Source organism: Drosophila busckii, chromosome 2L (genome assembly GCF_011750605.1).
Source record: "Drosophila busckii strain San Diego stock center, stock number 13000-0081.31 chromosome 2L, ASM1175060v1, whole genome shotgun sequence".
NCBI lineage: Eukaryota > Metazoa > Arthropoda > Insecta > Diptera > Drosophilidae > Drosophila > Drosophila busckii.
In genome coordinates this window covers 7883873-7904641 of record NC_046604.1, presented here as the reverse complement: position 1 = coordinate 7904641, position 20769 = coordinate 7883873, and the positions used below count along the sequence as shown (strand labels likewise).

At 40.7% G+C, this 20769-nt stretch overlaps 1 protein-coding gene across 2 annotated transcripts in view; it reads right to left on the bottom strand.

Annotated features, from left to right (window-relative positions):
• Positions 1-3701: 3701 nt before the first annotated feature.
• The window catches only part of LOC108594524 (chaoptin), a 45540-nt gene continuing 28472 nt past the window's right edge, over positions 3702-20769 (bottom strand). Inside the window, exons 3-7 of one of the 2 annotated variants that reach the window (XM_033293622.1) lie at positions 15321-15465; positions 9662-9772; positions 5182-8449; positions 5076-5102; positions 3702-4656 (exon numbers count right to left, since the gene is read on the bottom strand). In XM_033293622.1, coding sequence (XP_033149513.1) covers positions 4480-4656; positions 5076-5102; positions 5182-8449; positions 9662-9772; positions 15321-15465 — 3728 coding nt within the window. In that variant the 3' untranslated portion in view covers positions 3702-4479. The remainder of the gene's footprint in view (positions 4657-5075; positions 5103-5181; positions 8450-9661; positions 9773-15320; positions 15466-20769) is intronic. The other variant, XM_017979731.2, reaches the window with a different exon arrangement.

Below are 20769 nucleotides of genomic sequence, written 5' to 3'. Positions count from 1 at the left end.
TGCCTGGCATTACTGTTTGTATTGCAAAAGTTGTTGTAACTTCGTTAAAATAAGCACTCTGTTAGTTTGCCCGCCGGCTCAATGGGCTCTCGTCCGTTCAGCAGCTGCGCCAGCTCCTCTTTGCTCTCCATCCGTCGCTGGGCCTGGGTACTGGGCAATGCAGCAGATTTGTCGGCGGTTTTAGCCATTACTGCTACAAACCTACTGGCGGCCTCTGCACTTTTATTCGTTAAACTTTTGTTGCTTTTGTCGCTTGGGCCAACCTAGTGATAGTTGCCATCTGCATTAGTAATGGTGAATGGTGGTGGCGAGTGCTGCGCAAATTGGTTGGATTAGGATTTTGTTGCTGTTGCTTTTGCTTTTGCTTTTGCTGTTGCCGTTGCCGTTGCCGTTGCAGCTTTGACAGCCAAGGCAAGCGTAACACACTCAGCGCTCTTGTCTTGGTGTCTGAGCACTGACGGCTGAAGCTTCATATCTGCTTGTCTACAGTCTGGCCGAGGAGTGGCTGTTTAGCTGGCACATTGCAACTCCTTGCTGACTATTAAACTGCAGCAGTTATGCAGCCCTGGGGCTTGCACCCTTGGCCATATTGCATTGCCCTGCATTTGGTTGCATTGTTTGCGCGCATTCGTTTTCGCTTTCTTTGGAGCGCTTTCCACTCTCCTTCTTTTGGCCTAAACAATGCCGATGCATTGCAGGCCCAGCACCGACAACTTGTACTTAGCGTTGTTTCCTTCCGTTCAACACGGCTAACAGCAAACGGCAAACGACTCGTTGGCAGCGGTGTCTGAAATGCAATTAAGTCGCATCGACATGCAATCTCCGGCACGGCAAGACCCAAACACACACACACATGAACAGCCCAAGCAACAACAACAGCAGCAGCAGCAACAAGAGCAACTCCGAGTGGCATTTCCATTGAAGCAGGCACAGTGAAAGCCCTAAAAGCGCTGAAAGGATTCAGTTTGCCCTACGTGGCAAAGCGGAGAGCGCAATAAAAACTATATACACCGCAAGTAAGAAGAAGAAAAAAAAATTGGATTTTGGCAAACCGAAGTTGAAATGCTCAGCCAGTGGAAATTTAATTGATTTATTCAGACGCGCACAGCACAAAAACCAAAAACAATTTTATTTCTTGCTTAGAATATGAAAATTTTCTTGTAAACAGATGCGCGACCACAGCCAACTGCGAAATACACTTTGCCATTCGGATTGCATTGGATTTTAATTAAATTTTACACTCTTTTATTTGATGTTGCTTTAAAATTTAAGCTGAAAGAAATTCATTATTATTTGCATATAATTATGTTCAATAACCATTACTCAGCATTAAATCTTTTTTGTAAAATAAACATAAAGATTATTTAATGTCCAGGTAAAATATTTTAATTACGATTACAAATAATCAAAGCCTAATGCGTGATTATTCGACATATTTCAAATAATTAAAAATGATTGATAATAATTGAAATTATTCCATAAACATTTTTGATGTTATGTTCAATTTTTTTCTCCTTTATTTAATGTTTCTTTGAGAAAACTTTTATGATTTAGCTAAAAAGCATTAAAATATCTCTTCATATTTCCTATTCGCTCTCCTTTTAAGGCAATCTAATCTGATTATAGTTTACGCTTTAAAAGAATATTATTATTATATTTTTATTACAACAGCTATGATTCAAAAATAGCCGATAGCTAACATAAAACAAAATTCTTCTTCACATGCTTATAAATCGTAGATAAATAAATAGTAAAACATTTGAGATTCAGATACTATTACAAGAACACTTAAAGTAACCATTGAATACATTTTGAAATGCACCCAAGTGCGTCTTAAGAAATTTTGCTTAAACATAATAACCTCAGCTGCAAGTGAACCACAAAGCTTTAAGCTTACCACCAGCATAACTGTCTGCAACTTTGCACTGCTGAGCTCCCATCAAGTTGCTCTCGTTCTAAGCATTCTCCCTCTCTCTCGCACTTGCACTCGCATTCGCACTTAAACTCTCACTTTACAGGAGTCGAAGGCAAGTGCAGGCAGCTAAAGTAAAAGTAGCAAGTGGAGCACTCGTCAGCTCGCCGATAATCCAATTATGGCTATGACTTGGCCAAGGGTTTCACTCCAAAAAAGCAAAGTTACAAACTCTATATGTAAACATTTAGCAGGTGTGCGTGTGTGCTTGTGTGTGTGTGTGCAGGATTGCATGTGTGTGAGTCTTTCACATAATTTGTGTGAGTTTATTTGCCTGCTGGCTTTGCGGGCGTCTCGCGTTATTATCAAGTTTCATTGGCCAAAAACAGCAAAATGTGTGTTTAAACGGGTCGCAACCTGAGCTGAGCTGAACTGAACTGGGCTAGAGGAGCACTCCAAGGTGTGAGGCATTTAGGGTCTACCGCAGTCTGAGTCGCATGGGGTTTTGTTGAGGGCGTGTGCGGTAGAACCATTTGCCACGTTTAGCGCATTGTGTTTGTTATTTAAAACACGTAAACGCTTCACTAAACGAAAGTGGTTGCCTGATTTGGGCCACTGGTGGGCGGTGGGGGGACTGGAATTGGGAATCCATTTTAATTGAATGCAGTTCAAAACACAGTTGTTTAATATTTCTATGATTTTATATTTATTTTATATTCAATTTCATTCGTATTGATATGGTTTTTAGTTGGTTTTTTAGTTTTCATCAATCTTTAATTTTATGCACTACTGTAATATCTCTGTTTTGCTGTTGGGCATAGTTTGAAATTATAAACATATTGCCAAACTACATTTGTATCTCATAAATTCTCATATATTTACATTTCGTTTATTTTTTGTATTTTCAACTGACTGACTGCAGTCGAAAAAGAATTTTTTTTCAATGTAAACAAACCGAATTCAAATTATAATAATGTCAAAGTCTCACGGCCCGAGGCGTTCGTTATTCTCTTTGTTTTTATTTTATTTTATGTGTCTTTTTTTTTTTTTTTTGCTGCGCGCATGAATACAGCTGGTCTAATTGATTTATTCAGTTGTCCAATTGTATAGGCTCAGGCATACATTCATTTTCATTTTCATTTCTCGTTTATTTATTTATTTATTAAATATTATTATTATACTTGTGCAATTTTGCATCATCGTCGTGTAAACAACTACAATTAGTATCACGATTGTCATTGTTGTAACAAAATATGTTTTCAAGAATCGAAAACCAAATAACGTAAAAAATATAATGGTAATAATAATGAGTGTGTGTTGAATAATGTATTTAATAATTTATTGCATTTAATTGGTATGCACATGTGGGTGTGTGTGTGTGTGGGTGTGTGACCTTTTGTTCGATGAAAAAACTGATATGTACTTATATATAATGTATATATGTATATACCATATGTATGTGTATTAAAAATTGACTGCCGCAAAGTTCGTTTTTGTTTTTCAAAATTGATCTAATTGTTGTTCTTTTCCGTTTTTCAAGTTGTAGTTGTGCATTGTGGCAAGCTACGTTCATTAAAAAACCATTTTAATTGCTATTTCATAATCAATTATATTAATTATCAGTTGTATATATACGCATACATATTAAAGTGTGTGTGTGTGTGAGTGTGTATTACTTATTGGCCTTTTGCTAATTTATGTATGTACCATATATGTATTTTCATATTTGTATCTAAAGTGTTTTTCGTTTTTGTTCGTCAGCATTTAAAAATATTTATATATTTATATGCGCATGTAAACTATTATTAACAACTTATATGTCTATTAAAACTATATGTAGATGCAAAAGTGTTCATTAACTACGCGCTAACTGTGTGTGGGCGTGAATGCTTCTGTGTGTGTGTGGGTGTGGGTGTTATTCTGCGTATTCTATGTCCTTTGTCTGTTATCAGGAATCAACATGTTTGTGTATTTGTGTGTCGTGTTCTATACGCTTGTAATCAATTGAATTAATTACCATTAAAGTTGGCCAAGACACAGCGCCCTGCGGTGGAAGCTTACCCCAAGGTATTTGAGGTTTGTCAAAGAAATGATTATACAAAAGGCAGTACTCGGTAGCATAAGATACAATGGTAGACATTCGATGGAATTCAAATTGAAAGAGGAAGTGGAAGTGGAAATGTCATGAAATATGCTTTAAGTTTCTCAGTAATAAGTCTAGTAGGAACTGTAGAGGGAAGCCACATAACAAAGCTACAAAATTATATATACACAAGTCCGTTATATTTGGTACGTATTAAGTTCAGCTTCCATCACACTTGCCACCGCAAGGCGCCCAATAGTTGTATTTGTTAATTGGGGTTTTCTTCTTTTTTTTTGCTACTACATATTTATATTTATTTATATAAAACTTATGGCTAAGAGTGGACATAAACCGATTTGCTGCACGTTCGTTATTGTTAATTCTCAATTAGCTAATCGCATCTGTTTAGTATTATGTTCAACTTTATGTACATATATCATACAGTTTGGGGCTATCCAATGGGCAGCAACAACTAGAGCCAACATCAAAGGGATATGGTAAAGAGCGGCAACGTCAATGCCGCCGCAAACGATAACAGAAAAATGCGCTGGCCAGAACTGCTCAAGGCGCTGGCTTGGCACAGCAGGTCCTCCGGAAAGATCTCCAGTATGGGCAGATGGCGACCCGATGTCGTATCGTGGCAGGTGTTAGCACGGGCACGCTGCGCATTAAAAAATTAATACAATTTGATTATTATTAATATTTAATTCAATTCAGAATACAGGCGACGTGTCTAATTAATTTCAGCAGCGTGTGAAACGTTCGGTAACCGAAATAAATGTTTAATTAATAAATGATTTTTAGCAATAAAAAAGCACTAAAATATCACTTTAAATTAAATAAAAATAAACTTGTTGTTGGTACAACACATTTCAATTTAAATTTCCTAACTTTTTCTTCTTTTTTGTATGGTATCAAAAATGTTCTTGAAGTAAGGAGTTTGTTAAACGAGTATTTTGTTTATGGTCTTCGTGATTAGGATTAGGCGAGCCGGATAGATGACTTTACGGCGTAAACCACCAACAAAGCAAAATTCAAAAATTATATTGAAAAAGAATATAGTAGTATATGGAAGCTTACGCGCATATCGGCAACCGATAGGGGTAACTTTTTCCCAAAACAAAATTACAAAAGAGCAGAAATTAAAATTCAAGGGAAAATATTTGTAGCTTATGCTAACGCTCACCTGCACCATCCGTTTGAGGTCATCCTTTTGTATGACTTTAATCTGCGCAGATTCGCGCAGCCAGCGCCGCAACCAATGCCCAAACCAGACCAGACCGCACTCGCACTCCAACGGATTGTGTGAAGTGATGAGCCCACCCATAATGCTGCGTGTGCCCACCGCATCCCAGTAGCTCTTGTTGGGATAGAAGCTGTCGGCAGCCAGCGCGTTGATGCGATTATGTGAGATATCAATGGAGAGATGCGGCACCTCGCGCAGCGCATAGAAAATGCCCGGCGGCAGATCCGAAATACGCGTGTGTGAGATTTTCAGCTGCAGTCGCTGATTGCGCGAGAGCCCCACCAAGGCGTCCGGGGAAATAGTCTGGACATTGCTGCCATAAAGCTCAACCACCTGCAGCTTGGTATTGTTGGCCAGCTTCGACAGCAGTTGACCGCCAATGTTGGGCTCCAGGCAGTGCACACGCAGCTCCTGCAGGCCCGGCAGACGAGCCACCAAGTCACCCAGATTGGCATGTGAGCTGGCGTGCAGCTTGCGCAGCGAGCGCAGCTTGGAGAAGGCTTGAGGATTGCTCACCTTAACATCGAGCAGATTGAGTTCGGCTAAATGACGCAAGCTGGCCAGATCGTGCAACGTTATGCGTCTCAGCGGATTGTGGGCGAGGTCGAGCACACGCACCGAGGCTGGCAGATGCTCCACCGCGCAGCTGGCATTGATGAACTTGTTGTGCGACACGTTCACATGCCGCAGATGACGCAGCGCGCCCAGCGGCGACAGCTCCTGCAGATAGTTGCCGCTCACGTCCAAATAGGAGAGCAGTGGCAGCTTCAGCGGCGGCAGCACATAGAGGCCCATGTGGTGCAGGCTCAGCTTGCGCACGCGCGGCGTATGCACAAATACCTCGCGCAGATTGGTGGTCACCAGCGGATTCTGCGACAGATCCAGATTGGTCAGATTGTTGAGGAAGCTGAAGGTATTGTCGGGCAGTATGGTGATGCGATTGCGTGCCAGACTAATGTCGTAGAGGAACTGTGAGTTGACGAACATGGAGGCGTCCAGATACTCCAAATTGTTGCGCGACATTTGAATGGAGCGCAGCGTGAAGCCAACATCGGTGAACGCGGGCACGGGCCAGACACTCAGCAGGTTGTCGGATATGTCGAGAAACTCGAGGCGCGTGTTCATGAACACCTCGCGCGGCAGCGCACGCAGACGATTTGCAGATATGCGCAGAATGCGCAGCTTGCGCAGATTGGAGAACTGCTCCACCTGCAGCTGATCGAGCTGATTGTGGCTGAGGTCCAGCTCCTGCAGACTGTTGAGGCCCTGAAAGCTGCGGCGACGCAGCGAGCTGAGATTGTTGTGGGACAGACTCAGTATTTCCAAGAACTCCAAGTCGCCAAAGGCGTGACTCTGCAGCGTGCCGAGCGCATTGTGCGCCAGATTGAGAAAACGCAGCGTGTTGGCCAAGTTGGTGAAGCTGTCCGACTTGGCTATGTGATTGTGGCTTATGTCCAGTTGATAGATGTACATATAGCTGCTTAGCTCGTCGTCAAAGTTGGCTATGTGGTTGTGGCTAAGATTCAGTCGCAAGGGCGTCGTTGCATTCGAAACGTAATGGAAGGACTTCAAGGATATGGCGCACAGCTGGTTGTGCATAAGGTCCAGCGCCGCCAAATTGGGCAGCACAGTAAACGCCGCATGGGATATGTTGTTAATGCGATTATAGGATAAATCTATATAGCGCAGAAATTCGAGATTATGGAACGCATGACGCGCTACACTGCGAATGCGATTCGATTGCAGATTCAAGGTCTGCAGGTCGCCCAGATTGTGAAAGGTTTGCGACTCGAGGTGCTCCAGCGCATTGTAGGACAGCTCTATCTCCACCAGATGACTGTGCACATCGGGCAGGAAGAGACCGCGTGGCAGTGCCTTGAGCTGATTGAAGCTCAAGTTAATGTAGCTAAGCTCGCGCATTTGGGCAAAAGATTCGTTGGAAACGCTTTTTAAGTTATTATTGTCCAGGCCCAGCCAGATGAGCTGTGCGAGCGGCAGCAAGGCGTCCAGTGGATCCAACGACTCCATGCTTCTGGCCGGAAACACAGCAAAGGACAGCTCGAGGATTTTCAGCGTATGCGAAACGTTCTCGAACACCATTGGATGATGTATGGTTATGTCATTGAAGCTCAGACTAATCTCCTGTATCTGCTCCAGGCCCGCAAAGGAGCCCAGATGCAGATGCGTTATCTTATTGTTGCGCAGCAGTATCGTCTGCAGATTGGCGCCCCAGCCGTCCACGGCAAAGATGCCCTCGGGTATGTCCGTGATGCAGTTGTAGCCCATGTTCAGATAGGAGAGCTGCGTATAGTTCTTCAAGCCCAGCACTGGTATCATGCTGAAGTTGTTGCCACTCAGGCTCAGCACTTTGAGATTCTCGGTGTAGCTGGGCAGGTTACTTAGCTGATTGATCTGATTGGAGGTGAGGTACAGGTAACGCAGCTTATGCAACGTGGATATGGCCACGGGCACTGTGGTAAGCCGATTGCGTTCCAGATCCAAGTACTCGAGCGTATCGGTCAATCCCTCAAAGGCAGCCGGATGCACACGGCTTATGGCATTAAAGGCCAGCACCAGATGCACTATGCCCGTGGCCTTGAAGACCTCGGCGGGCAGCTGTCTCACATAGTTCTGCTCCATGTTTAAGGCGCGTATGTGCACATCCGAGTAGTTTTGCTGGAAGTAGTCCGACTCCAGGCTCTCAATGCAGTTCTGGCCCAAGTCTAGTTTCTCCAAATGCATGCGCAGCGGACGCTGCTGCAGCTCTTTCCACTGCACGCTCCGCAGCAGATTATCCCTTAAGCTCACAATCCGCAGCTCGGGCAGGTGCTCGAAGAGCTGCTGGGGAAACACGCTCAACAGATTGCTGGACAAGTCCAGCGTCACCAGCGAGCGCGGCAGATAGTCCGCGGCCACATGCGATATCCGATTATTGGACAAATCCAGCCACAGCAGCTTTTGCAGCTGCTCGAACGGGCGACCACTGGCGCGATCTGCCGTCGCGGGTGGTTGCAATGAATTGCTGGACTCCAAACGTGTCTGCACGGCGGCCAAACTGGAGGGCTGCGAACTATTGTCACCGGCATTGACGAGCGCGTCCAGAGCACCTGCTGGCGACACCTCGGTGATGTCATTGCCCGACAAGTGAAGCGACCGCAGTGTGTCATGCTGGGCATCCCAGTTACCGTCCAGACTGGTTATGTGATTGCTGCGAAACAAGCAGAGCAAGTCATATAATTTATTAAATTATTAACAATAAAATATAAAAATTTGCAAGGAAAGAATCACACGATGCGACGCTTGACAAAAAATAACTTAAGGTCACCCCAAGCTTAAACAAACAATATTGGCTAAATGTATTTTCACAAAATATAAATATTTTCCCATTAAAAATTTAATTTTTTTTTATTAACTTTTTATTAATGAAAGATATTATCTTCTTCATTAAGCAAATAATCATGAAAATGTCCAGGCTCTCCAGCTATTGGACAATAGCCAGCACCGCAGACGACTCAAAAAGAGGACACACTTGCTTGAACATCCTTTCAGAAATCACTAGCGTGTGCTCGGAGCAGTGCAAGGTCATATTTGATTAGAATGTAGCGTTATTGTCAAGAATACCATAAAATTTAATAATTGTCAAAAAAAACCATAAAATTTAAAAATTTAATAATAAAAAAAAAAAAAAATTAAGTAAATAAAGCATAGATTCCGACATATTTACTCCACTCCCCATTTTTTATAATTTTACGTTCATCAAGATAATTTAATTTACTTTCAAAAGGCTACTAAGAATAAAATATTCACATTCGCCAACGAAAAATGTAAGTATTTTGTTAATATTTCGCACTAGAAAAAAGGGACACTTTATAAACTTTTAGCCTGGGTACAGTCTGGCTTCATTTCGGATATCCTATGCATTTACAAAAAATATTTAGATCGCAAGCAATGCAAGCCAATTAGTTGTAGCTTTAAATAATATCTGATAGTACCAATATTTATTTCTCCGAGTATTTATTTCGCTGAATTTAAATAATATGAATTTTTATTTTAAATATAAATAGTTTTTACTAATTTTAAAAATGCAACTTACATTATTACATATTTAATTTAAGTCTAATATATTTTTTCAAGCTTAGTTGAATGACAATTAACTTTAGCATCTTTGCATGCACTTTAGTGTTGATTAATATAGTGCCGATTAGTCTAGTAACTATCCATCAATTATGTCAGAATCTAATTAATGCATCTTTTGTCTATAACACACGCAAAGCGGTATCAACTACACATAAAAGTTTTTTACAACTACTCATGGCACAACAAGTTGTTGCCAAAATGTTGCGCTTAGCTAAAACTAACGATAGTTCATAGCAGGAGCAGCTGTTGCTAGTTGCCACTAATTGGCAGTCACTTGACTTACCGCTGTGCCACGAGGCGTGTGAGCGAGTGCAGACGCTGCAGGGCGTCGAGTGGCAGCTGTTGCATCTTGTTGCCAGATATGTCCAGCGTCATCAGCGAGTATGTCATGGTGCTGCAAGCATAATGAATAAAAAAGTTCAAGTTGTTATCAGAAATTGCTATTTATAATGATAAAAGTTTGTGTGGCAACTTCTACAATAACTAAAACTGTGCCTCGCACTACAGTTGCCGCTGCTCCTACAGTGGCTGCTGCCTGCCTTTTGACATATCCTGCACATAAGTCGGAAAACAAATATTTAAACTTAATTAACACACCGCAGTCCCAAGCGACGAGTCGTGTGACCTAACCGCCCTCCCTCCCCTGCAGCCTCCTGTCTCCGCGACAGCCAGAAGCAAAAGCCTGCGCCCACTCCAGGCTGCACTCCATTAATAGTTATACACACGCACTACAAGAAAAAGAGACGGAGACACGGGGAGAGCGTGCGAGCGAGCAAACGACCTCAATTATGAAAACCACGAGGTTTTCCAAACAAGCAGCAGCCTCTGTCGCTGTCGCTGTCGCAGCCACAGCCGCAGTCACAGTCGCTGCTAACGGCGACTCTACTAAGCCTTTTTCTTGCGGCCTTTGTAGCTGTAGCTGCTGCTCATGCGACGAAGAATCAAACGCAAAACGCAAACCGAATTTTTGTGGCTCCTCCTTCTACGCCCTCTGCGAAACAGCCCCGTCCCCCCGCCCCACAAGCTGGCTCAACTGTTGGCAGGCGGCTTACGTTTTGCCGGTTGCTGCTGTTGTTGTTTTGCTTGTGGTCGCCAATTTAAGTTGCGTGAGTGTAAGCCTCTCTCTCTCTCTCTCTCTGTCTACCGCCCCCATGCTGTGTGAGCGTATTTGTGTTAGTTTGTGTGCGTGAGTGCGTTTGTCATCAAAAGACTTCATGTAAATATGTGTGCACACGCACACTAACACTAACGCAAGTGTGTATGTTTGAGTACTGGGCTAAGAGAATGTTTAAAGCAACTGTAAATGGGTTTATAGTTATGTTCTTGGAAACAGTAAATCAAAGCAAATGTCTAAATTGGAATAGTGGCAAGAAATGTTAAAAAAGCAAAAGCTTTTAATGAAAGGAAATTGGAATTCTTAAAAATGTATAGGGTAAGCCAAGGGAACTTGATAGACTTGAGATAGTACGAAAATTTTATTTTTTTAATTTTTTCCGACTTAGAGTGTAGATGGAAAATTTTAAATTTAAAAGATTGCATTAATTGTGAAGTGCATAAGTAAAATACAATCTTTTAAATTTAAAATTTTTTCATGTTTTGTTGTTGCAACAAGAGTTGCAACTCTTACATTTATTTATCGTTCTATTGTTTGTTTTTTTTTGCAATTCATTTTTATAATTTACTGAGCTTCAAATATGTTTATACATTTAATCTATGCTGACAGCCATAATCGTCACTGAGGCTTCGCTTATAAGTCACTGATAAGTCGGATAAGCCCCTTCTATATACACTATATATATGGCATATGGCATTCTAACTATATATACGCACACTTACACACTCACGCAATGTGAACATTTAACGGCATTTATAAGTAAAGCTCTGAACTCGCAACCAACACGCAAGACCACAAGCAATGAAATAAGTAAGCCCAAATACACATTTACGCACACGCCAACAGCCAAACAGCAATTGTGCCTTACACACACACACGTAAGCATAACAATATATATATATATACTATGTGTGTGTATTTGTAATATATCAACATAGCACTGTAAATAATTAATTAGGAATTTTTGAAATAGCATTTAAATATTTATAAGCATTTTTATAAATTTTGTAAGTGTAAGTATATTTATATGTTCCACACATACACACACACATTTATATGTATGCCTGCTTGTGGTAGAAGCCACAGCACATTTAAATAATCTTTAACATGTGCAGATTGCTCACTTTGCTGTCGATGAATATTCAAAAGCAGCTTAAGTTATATAAGAAAAATACATAAGCTCGAGTATGTAACATATATTTAGATTTTTTACTAATTATTTATAATTGATTTGGAATAACAAAGACTTTTTATTTACAAATTCACAGTCATGAAATAAAATACATTTGAAATTGACGTTCTAATCTAATAGAATTTCTTATAAACTACAAAAGCAATTGCAAGTAATACGAGCAGCAGCACCAGCCCACCTAGTCCATATGTAAGCCACTTGGAGTAGTGACTGCCCGCCAGCGGATAATCGTTGGGTATGCAGGCATACGAGGAAGACTCTGAGCTGCAAAACAATTGACAATTACTTCTTAAAACGCGACACTTGAGCCACTCAAAGCAGGGCCTTGTGAAATCTTTGTCGCAGAAATTTAAACAGTTCGATGGGCTAAGCAGCTCCCGGGCAGTGTCATTCCGATACCAGCACTGACACTGCTCTGTGCATGCCTTTATATCCGGACTAATCACTTTGTCATCATTGTAATCAGCGGCAGAGCCACCAAAGAGCGCAAGGCATAGCCAAAGTAACACTAATTTGCACATTATTTAAACATTTATTATTAATTAAGCAAATAAATCCAACCGTCGATCGTTAATGTTGCTCATGTAAAACTCAACTGTGGACTATGCATAAAATTACTTAACTAATATTATCAGCATATGAACAATCTCATGCATAAAGCCAATGAACCCGCATTTCATGCAAGCAGTGCGTCATGTTATTGATAAACAGCGCATGAGAAGATCTCTGGTTTCACTAAGTGGTCAACTATATGAATAAATTTTAAAGCTTAACTTAAACTAAAATAATAAACTAAATCAAAGAAATATTGTTTGCAATATTAGCTCAATTGTGATTGATAAGCAGCTCTCTCGCATTAAGTTTTTAATTCAACTATAGTAATAATAGAGAAAAAACTAAAAAAAACAACTAAATAATATTATGCATAAGCTACGCTCGAACTTTTTTGTCTCTTCAAATGTTCTGCTTACGTTTTATCATTACGAAATAAATAAAAAAAGGGTGCGTTAGTTTAAAGGATAGCCGATATAATGTGGCGCGTATATCGATTTCGATTTGCGAGCGAAGGGCGAGGAAATTAAATATAATCCAAAAAGTAAACTGTATCTACTTTAGTTATAGGGGGTAAACTACTCACTAAATTACGTGTTTCTAGCTTCTAGGGCGGACATGGTTCAATTGAATAAGTTTGGCTTGCTGATTATATATGCATATATATAAGGGAAGATGCCACGTTCTCCCTATTACGTACATTTGCTCAACTTTATTCGTATTGTAGTTTAGAACAAGTTTCTTTCATTGAGAATGCATGAATGTTTTGAATTCGCTAGCATCGAAACATTTATTTCTCAGTATTGAAGCTAAACACAACACAGAAGTGTGAAAGCTGTAATTAAATTTATGCAAACAATTTATAAATTTAGCAACAAAGCATAAAATGTGCTCTTCATTAAAGAAAAATGTAGAGTAGTATAGAATCCAAGGACAGGGGCTCACAATAAAATAGTTTAAATGAGTTTGCTGAATAAATGAAAACACTCGTCACACTGTTTTAAAAATAGTTTAAATTGCTTTTTAAGCTGTAGACTTAATTAATTAACTTTGCAAACAATTTACAGGTATGTATTAATGTTGGCGTAGGCATTTGAATATGCGTAGGGGCATAATATTAGTTAGACGCTTCTTTTCTAACCACGCTGCTTACGTGTAATTAAATAATATTTATAAATTGCTCACACTTTGGCTTATTATATTTTCACATAATTTATCAAAGTTCTGTTTGGTTTTTTGTTGTTGTTTTTTTTTTCATTATGTTATTCTGGGCTTGCTTTGATAAGCAAACTTTTCGTTTAGCATACGTGTGTGGGTAGAGTGAGAGTTGCGGGCGGGGTTGAGGTTTTTGGTAATTTTAGCCACATTTGCCAGGGTTGTGCACATTAATTAGTTTGATTTAAGTTGAGATGTGGCCTGTTAATGACGAGCCAGTTTTGTGTGTCTATTTGCCCTTGCCTGACGCCTCGTTTACTGTTTACTTGCGTGTGTGTGTGTCAGTGTGTGTGTGTGTGTGTGTGTGGGGTCTTAAAAAGTGTGCAAACTGTTAACGGCGTCCATTTAACTTTGTAAATGTAAGTTGCTTGTGGAGAGCGGAGGCTTGTGGGGCTCTTTTGGTTTTGCGGTGCTCAGTGGCTGAGAGTGAGAGAGAGAGAGACAAAACTGAGTGAGGAGTGAGCATTGAAGTGCGGCTGGTTGGCCTTTGTGCTCGTTAAAAAATGTTCGCGTTTCATTTCATACCGCCAAAAAAACAAAAAGGAATATATATATGCATATACTACGTCGTATACCAAATGCGGTTGCAAAGGACAAAGCAACAGAGATAGAGACAGAGACAGAGGCAGAGACAGAGAGAGAATTTCGGTGCATACGCTCTCAGTCACATGTTTGATGTGATGTGCTTGTGTGGCAAGCACTATAAAAAAGCTGACGAAATATGTGCTTGTAGTACAAACTGCACGCATATTTCGAGAGCCTGCCCCGCCTCTGCCCGCGTGCCAGTTGTTTTATAACCCTTTACCGGGGCATTATGACTTGCGGCATGCGCGCGTAAAAATTTTATATGCAACAGCACTGGATAAGCTAATTGGCGATCATATAAATCAGTTCGTTACCTAAAGGCGTCGGAGTTGTTGTTGTCGGTGAAAAGTAATCAGCTTTAAAACGACGATTAAAGCTTGGTAATTGTTGCTGCAGCTTATATTATATATAATATAATATTTATGAGCAATGCTTGTTAGCATTTTGCGCATAAAGTTGATTATCAAAATATGCATTTAAATTTAAATAAAAAATGGCTTTTATATAATATTAAGTATACGTATACGTAATTTATCTTAATTGCATTTATTTTGCGTACTTCTTGTTATGCTAGGGTATATAATATTCTGTCATTGTTGCTTATCAAATTTACTACTGCGCGCGCTTTTTTTTGTTGTTTTTCCTTTTTGTGATTATTTACACTCAAACAAATAGCGCTGCAAAGTTTTTCTTTTTGCCGCTATTTGTGTACACACATATGCATGCGTGTGTGTGTGTGTGTGTGCACAGCACTATGTTCGTCATGTGAGTTTGCATTTCCTGCCTGCATTTTCAGCCTGAGTGCTCCCACGAAACACTCAACACTCAACACAGTCAGCAGCGAACAGTACACACGTCCCTTGTTGGCCGCCGCTCTTAAGCGTTCGCGTTCACCCTTTGCCAGGCGTTTGTTAAACTTAATTTTACGCCTTTTTTACAACTTGCAGGTTTATGTTGTAAAATATATATTCATACAAAGCAGTCGCACACACACACACACACACATACAAACACAACACGTGGCATGTAAATGTGAAAAAAGTGAAAAACTGGCGCAGAGCGTATCATATAAATAGGCTCGGTGCAAGTGTCGCATCATCAGCACATTTGTATGTAAATATATAGTATACATAGCCTAGAGTGTGTGTGTGTTTATGTGTGTGTGTGTGTGTGTTGGCTCTGGGGAGCAGTTGAGTGCATCATCATGGCTCAGCACTTATGCGAGCTAGCCCCAATTTTGAATGTCCAAATGGGTGCTAGTCCTTGTAACCCTTCAACACTCACCTGAAACTTCGCTCCGAGATATCCTGGAGTTCGTTGTCGATTAGCTTTAGTGTCTTCAGACGCAGGCCCTGAAATGTTTCGTCATCGACACTCTGCAGATGCGTGTTTGACATTTCGATATAGCGCACACTGCTGTGAATAAACTCTGAAGCGAGAGAAGAGATAGAGAGAGAGAGAGAGAGAGAGAGAGAGAGAGAGAGAGTGAGATGAATATCGAGTAGTAGTGACTCAAAGTGATTGTGATTGTGATTCTGGCCGGCAGCATCAGGCCGCCAGTTCATCATTCAAATTGATTTTAAACGGCATTTGAAGCGTTTCCCATAACCCGTGTATCAAGCCAGCCAGGCAGCCATCCAGCTGGTCTGTCAGCCAGCACCAGCAGAGCACGCCTCAGTGTCCTGACCAAGGCTAACGATGATGGCTTTTGTTTTGGCAGTTTGATAGCTGGCGCGTTAAAGCAAATGGGTCATCAGCGAACCATTGCGCCCCAGCACAATAGACAAGACAAAAACCAAACAAAGCGCACCAGAGACTGAGAGCGCAATCGAATGGAGGCTGTGGGGCATTTACCCACGGGCGGGACTTTGATTTTTATGCGCGCTTCTCCGTTGCGGTTCCACCTCCCCCCTCGTAATAGCCCAACGACCAGCGAGCAATTTAAAAAGGCAATTTATATACATGCATATAACTTCAATACACGCCAAGTGACATCCTTGGTGAGTAAGCCGCTCGCCGTCTTGATGGCCATGCAAGGGCGCTTTAGAAAATGTTTATACCATCGCATTAATGCTAAGCAGCTGGTCTGACTTTAATTCTATGCGACAGCAAATGAGCACTTAGCTTGTATAAAATTAAATTGAATGCTGCTATGTAGGGCTAATGAAGGGCTAATAAGTTTGTAATATACACACATTGATTTTTAATTGAAATTGTAGACGAGACGACGCTCTTGTAGTTTTTATTGCTCTTGATGTGACTTTTCTGTCCTTTGTAGCATTAAATTGCAAGCTGAGCTCACCTATCACATTCCAGGTGCTTAACATTGTGCCCTGAAGAGCATCAAGCAATTAAATAATGAAGTGAAAGCGAAGTGAATAATCAAATAGATTTTGATTTTATGTGGTTGATAGTATATAAAATGAATAAAAACTAAATGTTGCATACTTAAAGTTTAAACAGAATCAACGCACATTAAGTTAAATTCATCAAAGTGATTTTGATACAAAAATAAAATACAATTTGCCACTGAAACTGGAACTTCATCTGATAGTTCGTCGCTCTTCGTTGTCTACATGGAAAATTTAAGTGTAAATATTTCCGAAAATTCGGTATGAGATGGATGATAGGGTGTGTCTAGCTCTCTTAGTTTCTGAGTTCATTTTTCTCATTCGTACAAATAGACCGACATGGCTCAGTTTGTTTTACTGATCAAGAATGTATCTGCTTCATAAAAATATTTTCAAATATTTGTTTGCATTAATTTAGTTTTATTTAAATTGACTGACATATACATATATACATATAAATAATGGTAATGAAATAATAATTACTTTTTTGAACAAACTCTGAAGTAATTAAAAATTGCATTCTCAAAAAATTGGTTGCTGTACTAATTAATAGAGATTAGGGCTAGGATAAAAAAATTAATTTTCTAACTTTATCTTGAATTAGAGGCTCCAATAATTACCCAAAGACTAGTTACTTGTTTAAATGGTACTGCCCGAAAAGAATCAAAAGACCTTTAAGCAATATAATTGGTATACTATATACATATATAAATTATTTTTTTTCTTTATTTCGACTGGCTGTCTGAATGTCCAACAGTAAGCGCGTGCTTTTGTCGTGAGCTCTAATTTCTTTAAGATCTGCGATCTATTCCAGCACGATGGTTCTACTTTTGATTTCGAGTATTTCGGTGTAGGAACTGTTGACCACTGGGGAGACATCAGTGTCGCAATTAATTTGCTATGCGTTGAACATGTGTTAATTAACAATTGCGACAAGGTTCGCAGACGAGTGTGCCGCCATCGGCGTCGGCGTCTCTCCAAGGAGAGCAGTTGCTACCAACGGCAGTTAGTCGCAGTTTGCCTGCCGAGACGCTCAGTGTACTCGGTGGACATGTTGGCCATGTGTTTTTAGCCTGATTATATATGAAATGCGCTCCAAAGGGAATTTCCGTGTCATGCTTGTCAGCTTAAATTATGGCCTGACCTTCGCTCAGACCGGGCCAGGCGACTAAGCAACCCGCGGCAGCGGCCTCTGCCACACGCCTCTGCAGGCAGCTCATAGACGCAACAAAAATATAAACATATTTTTGTTGTTATTCTGTAGCTGCTGTTGTTCCGTTTTTTTGAGTGTCATGACTCGATGCGGCATGCGGCGTGAGGCAAGCGGCATGAGGTAGGAGTGCAGCCACAGAAAACTGACGTGCAACATGAAAATGCACTTTTCGCTTTTAATTGAAAATTTTTTTTCGTGAATTGTCATTTATTTTTTTTTTTGGTTTTTTTTATGCTATTTTTGGAAGGAGCGTTGGTTGCTTTGTTGTTGTTCCTTTTGCTGCTGCTGGTTGCCGGTTGAATTTGGTTGCAAACTGCTATTTTTTTGTTATTTTCAGTTAGCAGCTTTCCTGACGGCTTTCAAAATACAAACACTGACACAATGCGCCAATATCCAAATACACAGTACTCATACACATGAAACACGCACACACTCAGATAACGACGCTACTATATGCGGTAAAAGTCAAAGTGAAATCCGAGTGCAGATTGTCAGTTTGTCATTTATTCTGGCCATGCAGCATTTCAGCAGTTACAGCTGACTGCACTTAAATAATTAAAGTACAATTAACTTGGCATATAAATTTGTTAGACAATTACCAGCAATATAAAACCAATTGGGCGTTGGTATAAATTTGTGATCTATTAGCAGACAAACACTTATTTGAATAGTCTGTTGAGGTTGCACTTTAGATTTATTGGCAATTTATCAAGGTTTTGCCCGAAACATCGGGCTGCAAGCTTTAATTCAAATGTCATAAGTTCAATGTGCTTGCACGTGCGACACACGGGGCAGGGGACGAAGTCGATATAGACAAACAGCTTACATCTTAATTACATATCGCATATTAATACAATATTAATCATACGCATTGTTGACACGCGCTCTGGCCCACAAAACGTGGCTAACGCAGTCAGTGTGTAAGCTTCGTAACTGCTGCTACTGTTGTTCTTGTTGTTGTTGTTGTTATGAGTGGACGGCATACAACATATGGCGTTAATAAACTTCTAGCCATTGCCTGAGGACGTTGGGAAGGCAAAGCGTAAGGAGAGCGCTCGTTTGGCTTGTATTTTATGGCCTCGAGTCAATTCTCTGACAAATGCCAAGCATATTTATTTATTTACTACTACTACTACTACTACTACTAGCAAGCGGGCAACGCCATTTGCTACATTGTGTCGGCTCTCGCCGCTCGTTGTGCGTCACTTGCCAAGTGTTTGTCCAAGTCGCCATAAGCAAGCAAACAAAAATATCAACAACAATCGTAGCGTGTATGTGTGTGTGTGTACAGCCGCAAAAAAACAGTTGGCAAATGGACATGCAGATATTGAAACCAACTATTGCAAATGAAAAATTTAAATGCATTTTGTGCTCATTTCGTGCGCACACACAAATTGCTCAAAACAATTGCTCATTTAGTTGTATGTACATATAAATTAAATATTATTTATGCAATTTATATTTATTGCATTGCAACTGCGACACATAAAACCAATTAGATTTGCATTGTTTTGCTTTGCTTGGAGCTCTGACAATTGACACAAATTAAATTTAAGCTAGTGAGTTACTTGGATGTGCAGCCTATCGATTATATCGATATATATGCATGCTCGAAAACTATCATCACCAAATTGATAAATACTTAACAGCTCCACACAACTATTTATGGTAAACTGATAAGCTCAGCCCTTGTGTAGCGCCACAGCAAGCGGCATAAGTAGCTTCTATATATTACTTTACCCACAGCACTACAACGCTTGTGTTTCTCTGCCTCCGTGTGTGTGTGTGTGTGTGTATGATGAAGATTACGTCAGCTGAAAAGTTATTGTTTTGCTCGGACATATATTCGAGCGAGCGGGTCGGCTGGCAAGCGAGTGTGGGAGGCTCATTTATAACCGTTTCGAGTTTTCGTGCTCGGTGGCAAAAGTCGAAGCATAAGGCTGACAGCCGGCCGGGGCAGGAAACATGCGGCATCTGTACAGAAAGTCTTGTTGTTTCATTTTTGCTTGGCTGGAAATACTTTTCGGCATGAAAATTGTGGTCAGAATCGAACGTTGCCTGGCTGCCTGCATGGGCTAGTTTCTCCCGGAGGAGCGCATCATCAGCACTGTCCGAGCGTTAAAATGACCAGAGAACATTAAAAATATATATAAATTGCACATAGCTGGCTTAAATATCATTTACGGGACAAGACAATAGAAATTTTACTTTAAATTGCGTGCAGCGCTGTCACAATGGACCAAAATGGCTTTTACAGCTCGGACACAGTCGTTTTGGGGCCAGCCCGGACAGCCTGGACAGCCTGGACAGCTGGCTACTGGCGCTGCCACTGCCTCTGCCACTGCTGTTGCATATTTTTGGCAACACAAATTTTTTGGAATTTATAATGAATTTCAAGTCGTTGTCATCGTTGTGCAAGTGCCATACGCCCCGCCTCCCCTCCCCCGTCCCACTCATACGGACTGCATATATTTGTGTATTTTTGCGTGAGCGCTGAAAAGTATGCAGTGTTGTATGCTCTGCTCTAGTTGGGAGGACAGAACGTCCAATGTTGACCAGCTAAACCGAACCACATGCTCACCAGCCAGCCAGCCAGCCATCCAGGCAGCTAGCCAGTAAGCCAGCCACCGGGCCATTACCCCTCAGCTGTGGACAATTTTGCGGGCGTGGCACGCAATTAGCCAGACTGTCAAGCAAAGTGTTTTCTCTGGCTTGCCTGCCTCAGCTCTTTTTTCCACATTAGAATTGCTAATTGCCAAAAGTTTTCCAACAGCAGCAGTTGAGGCAACATCAGCAGCATTTCTTCAATGCAATTCACTGATGCAAAAGACATAAATTGCATTCAAGTGAGACATTTATTTGAATATACATACATTTTGAAGAGCAGATTTTAATTGTTGAGTAGCGATCAAATATGGCCAGTGAGGTCATGCCTTTCTCTGTTCGAAATGCTTCAGGTGCTGTCCGATATGTCCAATGACATTTTTTGTGTAAGCTATGTTAATAGCAATCAAGACTGAAAATTAATTTTGCAGCGAACTCGAGTAGGCAAAATAAACTCTGCACTTAATTGGCGTTAAATACAAAAATGTTTTCAATAAGTGCGTACATTTTATTGAGATTTATGTTGCGCTTGTAAATTAAGTTTAAAGCGTGAAGCACTTGAATT